Genomic DNA, 9953 nt, shown 5'->3' on the forward strand with positions numbered 1-9953 from the left:
ATAAATACTAATCCCCCCAGAAGATTGTATGGCTGTTTTAAAGATTACTTTAAAAAGGACAGGGATTACATTCGAAAACAAACCATGTAAATTTGCATGGCAGAACGCCGGCTAAACCTCAGAGGACGGGGAGAATTAATTGTAGATGACCTGTTTGGTTTACATCTGTGCACAGACCACTGAGCTGCTCAGGCCTGAGTGAGACCGATACTTCTGTGTGTGCTGAAGGCTGAGCTAGGAATTTAACAAATAAATGCTAAATGAACAACAGTGAAGTTGTACAGTAATTATATATATATATAAGTTACACACCTTAAAAAGACCAAAATGTCAATAATAATTTGTTTCATATTTTCTTTATTTACCAGAAAACAAGCTTCCACTGGCAAAATTACACAGACTTGAATAAAAACAACCCCTTTATTTATACCTCCATGCAAAATTTACAAGCTGCTGCCCCCTACAGGACCAGTTATGTATTACAGGTCAATGTTTTTATCAGCATGGGGGTCTGAAACTTTTTATTTTTTTCTCTAAATAAAATCTAGTGAAAAAAGTTAAAATATAAATAACCCAGTTTATTGTGTTTTATATAAAAATTAAAAATATATTTCATAATGTTTGTGCCCGACTGTTTTTATGTATCTAAAAGAATAAATTAGCAAAGGGCTACATAATCGTAGCAAAAGTTACTCCTAAGAACAAAAGGTCGCATTTTAAAGAATTAACAAAATAAAAATTAATTAGCAATTATTTAGCTGAAAACTATAATGCCAAAAACATGAAGGACGCAGAGGTGTTCAAATTTCCGCGATATTTGAACGTAACAATTTTGTTTTTTACGTGATGAACGTAAACRGAGCGTCAGTAAAAAATGGCGGCAATAACAATGTTCCCTTTCCGGGTTGAACGGGCTCAAACCCGGGTGAGTTTTAGGAGTTTTGTTACAATAAATAAATAAAATAAAATAAAACATCCAGAAAAACACTACGACGTTTCACTTGGAGAACAGATAAGTCTTTGTTGCTTTGTGGGGACCTCTCGTTGGTAAAAAGATCGCCGTTTTCACTCGCTTTTCACGTTAAATCTTACTTTGTCACTGAATTATCACTTTTTCCTTTGTTGTAAGTATAACCGAAATAACCATGAAGATATTGCATTTTACCTGTGCGAGTTTAAGTTTGTCAACCGACCTTGTTCCTAAGTAAATCGCGATTTTATTTAAATAGTGCGTGGAGCTTAGGTGTTTTCGTAGTGGTCGTGATTAAAGCGTAGCCTCGGCTCAACGGCCTCTTTAATTCACAATTTTAGATTTATTTTGCTTTATGAGATTAAAAACATAAATGTACGCGAACGAGCGTAGCTTTATTGAAATTTTGGCTGTAATAAAATACAGTGAGAAAAGAGAAAGGAATAGAAGCAAAAAAAAGTGGCAGCAGGGTATGGCAAGCTGATGTATCATATAATAATTAGGATAGATTCTTCAATTTACATGTTTATAATTCGATTAGTCTTAACCAAAATTAAAATTTTAGCAATACAGAATGCCACGTATCTTATTGACAATCAATATTTTAGACAGACTAAAAAAATATTCTGGCTACATATTAAGACTGTACAAATTTCATTATTAAGAAACAAACTGCTTATCCTGTTATTTTGTATTACTTAATCATACTAGCCACCATATGCAGCAATAATTATAACACAAATGGCAAACAGTATGAACAGGTTTCATCTACAAAAATATAAATAAAAAAGATATAGAAAAACATAGGTTAATAAAAACGAATCCAAAGCAAGAGTTAAATACATTTTTATCAATATTTTTGTGATATTTATGGACTGTTTGTTAGTGGGGGAAAACCTTTCCTTTAGTAATTGTGTGCAGTTTTTCCACATCACTAACACTAAAAAATGATCATCCTGGTTTATGCACTGTGGTCAAGCTTTGTTATCCCTTTGTCATTTCTGTTTGTCTTTTGTTAATCTGCCAGGTATTGTATGAGGAGGTTAGTGTTTGCCAGAAGTTAGTATCCTCCATTGTGCATTTAACAGAACTTAACATTCTTACACTTTGTGTTCTTTAGAAGGAATGAAAGAATAAAATCAGATTTAAAAGAGCAGCTCCAGTTTCAGCCTTTTTGCATTTCCCACACGATTGTAGTTTTCTAATTACACTAAACTTAAGTTTCAAACTCTTCAAATGCTGCATTTTTTCCAAACCGTTTGTGTCCACTCATACGTGTAAATATCTTTCTTTTCAGATCAGTTTAGTCAAAGGAAATGCTTTTATTTCCCTGCCAAACAAAGCCAAATTTATCAGAGTTATGCATTAAAACTAATTATTTCCTTGTTTCTGCCTTATTGTCATATTTTAGTTTTCTGGTAAGTTTTTTTTTTCTGATTTAAGACGTGCATAAGAGCGCAGGTCAAGGTGCACAGAGGCAGCCTATAAAAGCCCCTCGCAGCGACCCACCTGAACAGTTCCTCCAGGTTCACCTGCTCTGCTGCAGCGAGGAAGCATCAGTATGATGGACTCRATGCGATGGATGCTGGCTGTCTGCTTCTACCTGGTGTCAGGTACCGCAGAGATTTTCTTTTTATGCATTTGAGAGGAAATACTGCAAATTTAAGCTGCCAAACAACAATTTCAGTTTTTTATTAATATTAATTGAATGGCTGCAATCCATACAATAAATACTTATTTTATAACTTTTTTCTGTATTTTTAATATTTAATAGTATAATCTGGTGATATGTACTGAGTGCAAATAATAGTATAATCTGGTGGCATGTACTGAGTGCAAATTAATTTAATTTGCACTCAGTACATGCCAGGTCATGTTTGTAAATGAGAAGTCAAAAATTTAAAGTTTTATATTAAGTTTAAGATTAATCGTGATTAATTCACAGCTACCTTGGAATCATTAGATTAAAAATTTTAATCATTTGACAGCCCTAAAATTAAAAAAAAATGTGTTTATACTGCTTAATTAGTTTAAATCTTTTGAAAATTAACTCTTCTTAATCCCACAACTCTTCTAGGTGGATAAACTTAATTATGCATCAAAATGTATGTTTTCTTCTGTTTCTTTTGAATCTCCCTGAAATGCAACAAGTGCACATTTAAGGTTAAAATCTCTTGAAAACTGGAAGTAAAGACTATTTTTTTTATCTTTTCATATCCTTGAAACACTATTGTCTCATTAAGCTCATCAGTCTTTTTCTACACTTCTTACACAGTTCAAATATCTAAATACAGGCAATTTTTTATCTGTATATTTCAAACTTCATCAGTAATGTCCTGATGCATCTCAGTAATCCAGGTAAAAAATCAAAAAGAAAAAAATAGTATAGGTCTTCTGGACGGGTTCTTCTCTAATGAAACGTTTYGTCTCTCCTCCAAGAGACTTCTTCAGTCTGAAAGTTTCAGGCAAAATTCAGGCTTTTAAGCACTGCCTCCATGTGACTGATGGGCTTTCCTGAAAGCAGACAGGAAACACAGACAGGATTCCATGCAACCTTCAGGTGAAAATGAAGACCCCAAACCCAGACCCAAACCAGTGGTTATTCCGTATGTTGCGGGTGTTTCGGAGAAACTGAGACGTTTATTTTCTAAACATGATGTCCCAGTAGCTTTCAAACCCCAAAACACATTACGGCAAAGGCTGGTTCACCCCAAAGATCCGGTGCCCCGGCACAAACAGAGCAATGTTGTATATGCTGTYAAGTGCCAGGAGGACTGCGACCAGTTATACWTCGGGGAAACAAAGCAGCCACTATTCAAAAGAATGTCCCAACACAGACGAGCTAATTCTAATGGCCAGAACTCTGCAGTTTTCACTCATTTACAGGCCAGCGGTCACTCTTTCAGAGATGAGGATGTTCTCATTCTTGATAGAGAGAAACGTTGGTTTGAGAGAGGAGTAAAAGAAGCCATTTTTGTGAAGAAAGACCGTCCATCATTAAACAGAGGTGGAGGCCTCCGTTTTCAGCTGTCCCCCTCCTACAGCGCTGCTATTGCCAGTATCACTCCACCCCCTTTTAACAATAGGTGTTAATTAGGTGTCAACGATAGCCATGTGATGTGAGTATCAGTCACATGGAGGCAGGGCTTAAAAGCCTGAATTTTGCCTGAAACTCTCAGACTGAAGAAGTCTCTTGGAGGAGAAACGAAACGTTTCATTAGAGAAGAACCCGTCCAGAAGACCTATACAATTTTTTTCTTTTTCATCAGTAATGTCCTAGATCAGAGGAGCCCAAAGTGGGGCCCGCGGGCCAAATTTGGCCCGCCAAGCCATTTGATTTGGCCCACCAACAGTTGCCACAATTACAAGGTTGTAAGCTGTTATCCTATGTAGAAACACCGTATTTCCATTGGTCAAATGATTATATAAAAGGGCTGTAGTGAAGGTAGTTTTCAGTCATGGTGCTGACTTTCTCTTTGATTTATTAGGATTAAACATGAAACATGAAACAACAACAAGAAATATTTAGATCAGATTTAACCCCACATGTAGATTTGCACACTTTATAAGGCCACAAAACTCATATTTTATCAATTTATGAAATGTCCCATGAGCCTTTGCTACTTGAGCGTATGGCAGACTTTCTCCAAGTGCACAGAATAAAACAAAAGAGGGCCGTTGCATAGCTTAATCGTTAAAAATAAAGGACTTTACATTAAAAAGTATTTGTATTTCATATATTATATTTCTGCATTTGGCCCGCAGCCCCTGATAGATTTTCATTTTGGCCCTCTCAAGGAAAATGTTTGGGCACCCCTGTCCTAGATTATATTTTTATTACTTCCTTCACCTCTGACTCTTTTTTTGTCTTCCAGTGGTCAGAATGGGTGATTTTGTGGCGACACCTGACTCTCAGAAATGTAAGTCCTGTTCTCCAGCTGTCCCTCGCACACCTCAGCCTGATCGGCGATGTTTCTAACGTCTGTCCCGTCTTCGCCGTCAGACACCTGCAGGACGTTCGGCAGCGGCGTCACGCAGCCTTTCGACGGCTCGCCCTTCTACGTGCGCTCCACCTGCATGTTCACCTTCCTCCGCTTCAGCCACAACCGCGTGGACTGCGACGTCACCGTGCAGCGGGGGGACGGCGGGCTGCTGACGCTGGTGGAGATCATCATCAACAAGGTGAAGACGGTCCTGCGGGACGACGGCATCCTGGTGGAGAACAACAGGTCGGGTCTCGTGTTCGGTCCGAACTCTGATCCGTTACAGGAAGTCAGAGCAGGTCTTAATGAACCGGTCCGTTCAGCTGAAATAAACATGAAAAAAGTCTTTTTTAATGAAACAATTTGGAGAAAATAAAGGGTTTAATTGACGAGCTAAAGGCTAGTCTCARTGGAGCTAAGACGTTCTATAAACTCATCAGTTTAGCGTTACAAGTATTCTGGCTGGAAGTGCTTAAGCTAGCCGCTACTGCTAATTACATTTGAAAATAAGCTCAGAATTCTGGGTAAATTTTTTCACACAAAGCTGAGGGTGTTACGGTTTCTAAAACTAGAGCGATGAATGATTTTGAAAGGAGCCGAAGAAGCTTTAAACTGTTTTAAACTTTATTTTTTAATGAAATAAACTGATTTAAACTGACCAGTTAAAGCCAAAAGAAGCTGAACACTAGCTAAAAGCTAAAATGAGAATGCTAACTAAAAGTAGCAAAACATTAGCCGAGAGCCAAAGAGCAAATTAGAATGAGTAAGCTCGAGCAGATGTCGAGACGAACAAAGTTTTGGAAGGAGATTAAGAGAAATGAATGCACTTCTATGGGGGAAAAGTGTGTAAATAAAGATAAACATTTTAAAAAGTATCAAAGTTACAAAAACAGAAGTCGTGGTTACTGACTGAGCTGAAGTAACACAACATATCCAGTAAGTTAGATTGCAAAAAAACAGAAAAACAACCATGTAAGTGATGATGATGATGAATTGGCAGCATTTCTTTTTAGTTTGGGAATTAGCCCTCAACGTTACAGTCCAGACAAAATAAAACTCTACTTCTTCCCCACGTAAAAGAAAGAAATAAAATAAAATATCAACTTTTCCACAGCTCAAAACATCTGAATTATCGCTTTACAGACACCACGTCATTCATTCCTGATAAAAACTAAAAGCTTTTTGTCAAAAAGAAAAAATAAGTAGGTCCTCTGGATGGGTTCTTCTTTAGTGAAACATTTCGTCTCTCCTCCAAGAGACTTCTTCAGTCGAGTTTCAGGTGAAGGACCTACTTTTTTTTTCTTTTTGATATTTCTACCTGGATTACTGAGATGCATCAGGACATAAAAGCTTTTAATGCTCTTATTTTGAAAGGTAAACATGGTCTCATGATGGTCTCGGCCTTGACTCTCCTGACCCTGACCATCATTTGATGTCTTGATCCGATAAGTAAACACCTCTCAGGACCCCGATGACGCACGCAGCCCATGGGAGGGGCGGGTGGGTCAGCGACGCTCGTGACCTCCCTGACTTTTAAAGGCGGGAATTTCCCGAAAACCCCGGAGCTCCACCAACCAGAACCAAAGATTCCCTCCATTAAGGGGCGGATCGTCTTATGTTCAAGGGATTTCCTAATCTGCCCCACTAAAAATTCAGAAATTCAGGCTTTGTTGATTATTAGCCTCAAGTCTTCAGGTTATCAACTGTTTGAGCGGAGGGGGGGAATCACCTGGAGAACTGACCCGGTTCTGGTCTTCAAGGTGACTTCCAGGTTCTGTAATATTTTACTTACTGTCATTAATGAGAAAGTTACTGGTCTTTTATTCACTGCCTTTACTTTGTGCTGGCAGAGTCTCTCTTCCGTACGACCAGACTTACCAGCACATATTTCAGTACGGCATCTACACCCGGCTGAAGAGCTCCTTACTTCCTCTTACTGTCACCTGGGAAAATGTCTCCGGAGGAATCGACAGGCTTTGGGTGAGAAACAGAACAATTCAACAGTATTTAAAATAAATTATAACTCCTTGTAATGTTTTTCTCCTGCTTTGCAAGTTCTAAAACCCAACGTCATTAGCTTAGCATTTTTAGCCCTGATGCTTCCACTTAACTCCCTTATCAGTTTCTCGCATCGTGAAGATATTTTGGCCCACTCCTCTTTACAACATTTCTTTAAGCCATTGACATTCGCAGGTATTTGTTTATGCAAAGCTGTCTCACAGTCAGTGGTTATTAAAATCTGGACTTTGACTCCGTCGAGGCAACACCTTCATTCTTTTCTTTGATTTTAACCAAACGGTTGCAGGTCTGTTGAGATCCAAGTCTAATGGTGTCCAATCCTGGATGCATCGATGATCAAGTTTGCACAGAAATAAACGTCTGTATGCTTATCAAAAACACTGAAACTAAAATACAGGACAGGAACATTTGTTAAATAAGGAGTACACAATCCCACATGCCAGAATCTCAATCCCTAAACTGCTGATCAAGAATTAGCATAGATGCTAACCYAACATTAAAAAYGCCATAGGAAAGCTAACCTGATTAGCATCGGTCTAAAACTTAATACACAGATCAGACGTTTTGTTGTTAATTCAACTATTAATTACAGACAGCCATCCTTCAGGGTTCAGTGAAGATAAATATGTGAAAACAGACGTGATGCGATGAATAAAACATTCTTTTATGTTCAATCTGACATCTTCTGTTTCAAATATCTATCTTCATGCCATTATACTCTCAACCATGTCGTACTGTTTACCTGTTTGGTCTCTTACAACAAATGAAATCTTAGAACCCATAGTTAGGCTCTACAACAGGGCCTACAAAATTCATAAAAAACTTCCTGGTTGGACTCATCACTGTACAGTTCTTTCATTGTCTGATGCCTTGACTTTTCAGAATTATGTTTTGTATAGTGGTATTAATTTATATTTTCAGATCTTCCAAGGTGCCAATTATGGAACTCTCTGTGCATTGCTGCCCAAATCAAATTCTGGAAGTGGTCATTCAACTAGATCTGTTACAAAAGGACAACTGATATTACCAACTTTTAAAAACTGTTACGGCCAGAGGTCTTTCTTCTATGTTTATACTAAAGCATGGAATGACATTCCTCAAAACATAAAGTCCATTTCAAAACTACAGCCCTTTAAGAAGAATCTTGTCTGCCATCTGCTGGACACTTTTTGTTGTGCTCATATTTAGACGTCTTATTTTGCAAATGCTGCCTTCCTGAAATTTGGTATGCTTGTTTGTCTTTGTGTCTATGGTGTATAATGATGTGATTGTGATGCTGTATTTCTGAGTGTTTTATGTGCTGCAGAACAGGAATCTGCTGTAAAACAGCAATTATGCCGAGTCAGGCTAGATTTTTAATAATCTTTTCCTGTTAAATAAATCAATCAATCAAATCAAATCAAATCATGAAAAAAAGATGAGACCTCAAGCCTGGATTATCGACTGCCATGCTTGGCTGTTTTTATTTTGTTAAAACAGGATGACATGTTTTTGTAATAAATAAGAGGCTCCTAAATAATTCACACTTTTTGCAAATATACTATCATGAAGTTTAACATGTAAGTTGGGCCTCGAGGGGCAGCAGGAGGGTTAATCCAGAACAGAACTTTTGCATTTGTACTTTATTTTTGTCAAATAAAAAACAAGATGTCTTACATCAGGCTTTATTATCCATCTGAAATTATATTTGGCTCATTTTAAGAACAAACTGTGGCGTAATTTCTACTAAACTGAAAAGTGGAGCTCTTATTTTCACATGAAGTCTGATGTTTGTTTCTGTGCTTTTATTCTGAAGGTGGAGCTGGAGCAGGATCTCAGCCCCGACTTGACCGGACTGTGTGGGAAACTGGACTTGGCCTCATTGTCTCCACCACGTAAGTTCCTAAAAACTGGAAAATAAAATCCCTAAACTCACTTTTCAGACGCAGTTCCATAAACTTTAAGTTCAGTTTCATAAATCTACATCGAAAATTACTTTTTGTTTGGGATCATTTACTCTACTACTCTTACCTGCCTTTCATAGCAGGACGCAATAATGAGTATGAAAATATATATATATATTTTTTTGTAATTCGACCAGGAACCGTCCAGCAGCTGATTTTACAGTTTGTCCTTTTTGGGGACACGTGTCAAACTCGAGACGTTGCCATAGTCTCAAATCCAGTAAGACGGCTGTTTAAAACACATCAAAGTACTTTTTACTGCAGTAGTTTTCACTGATTGTGGGCGTGTTTTAGGAGCTGGTTCTGGTTCTGTTTCCAGGTGTGCCAGCGGTTCATTTCAGAGGCGCTGGAGTGCCTGTTGTCCAAAGCTCCTCTGTATATCCAGCYGTGCCAGCAGAACATCTACAGCTTCGAGCAGGACACAAACATCACCTGTGCTTTCTTTAAAGAGGTCGTTGTGATGTGTGGAAAGAGCAGCCATATCTGGGACTCGTGGAGAACCTTGACTAAATGTGGTATGTGACGTTTTTCATCAGCGTTTCCTCAAACATTTAGAGTCATGCATGTTTGAGAAAACTCCTGTGGTAGCCATGTGGAGCAGCCTAAACGCTTGCTGCTACAAAGCTCCGCCTACATGTACGAAGCTCCTCCCTGCAGCTGAGCTCCCGCACCACAGAGCAACACTTCAAACTGTATAAATTTATTTACAAAAATAGAAATGTGTYGATCTTTTCAAATCATTTAATAACATTCTTTTTAAAATGGCCTCTGCTCTATTTTTGTCTAAATCTTTTTGGTTTTTAGCTACTTTAAGCTTGTAGCTACGATTTTGCTAATTTTAGTTTATTTTCCCCACATGGTTTGGCTTATTTTAGCATCTAGTTATAGCTAATTGTAGGTAATTATTTTCAGTTTTTTTGTTATTTTTATGGTTTTACCTAAGATTTAGTCAATTTTAGCTTTTAGCTTCAGTTTTTTTCTCATTTTAGTATTTTTTCTCTTTCAGATTTGTAAGTAAGTAAGTAAGTAAGTAAGTAA

The 9953-nt window shown here is 37.7% G+C and overlaps 1 protein-coding gene across 1 annotated transcript in view; it reads left to right on the plus strand.

The window, feature by feature from the left end:
- The first annotated feature begins 860 nt into the window (after positions 1 to 860).
- LOC106524859 (mucin-19) overlaps positions 861 to 9953 on the plus strand; it is a 56242-nt gene continuing 47149 nt past the window's right edge. The window contains exons 1-8 of the mRNA XM_014018859.1: positions 861 to 925; positions 2414 to 2583; positions 4846 to 4890; positions 4974 to 5199; positions 6804 to 6933; positions 8768 to 8846; positions 9053 to 9135; positions 9235 to 9430. Of these exons, the coding sequence (XP_013874313.1) occupies positions 2532 to 2583; positions 4846 to 4890; positions 4974 to 5199; positions 6804 to 6933; positions 8768 to 8846; positions 9053 to 9135; positions 9235 to 9430 (811 nt within the window). The 5' untranslated portion in view covers positions 861 to 925; positions 2414 to 2531. The remainder of the gene's footprint in view (positions 926 to 2413; positions 2584 to 4845; positions 4891 to 4973; positions 5200 to 6803; positions 6934 to 8767; positions 8847 to 9052; positions 9136 to 9234; positions 9431 to 9953) is intronic.

Source organism: Austrofundulus limnaeus, unplaced genomic scaffold (assembly GCF_001266775.1).
Source record: "Austrofundulus limnaeus strain Quisiro unplaced genomic scaffold, Austrofundulus_limnaeus-1.0 Scaffold204, whole genome shotgun sequence".
Classification (NCBI taxonomy): Eukaryota; Metazoa; Chordata; class Actinopteri; order Cyprinodontiformes; family Rivulidae; genus Austrofundulus; species Austrofundulus limnaeus.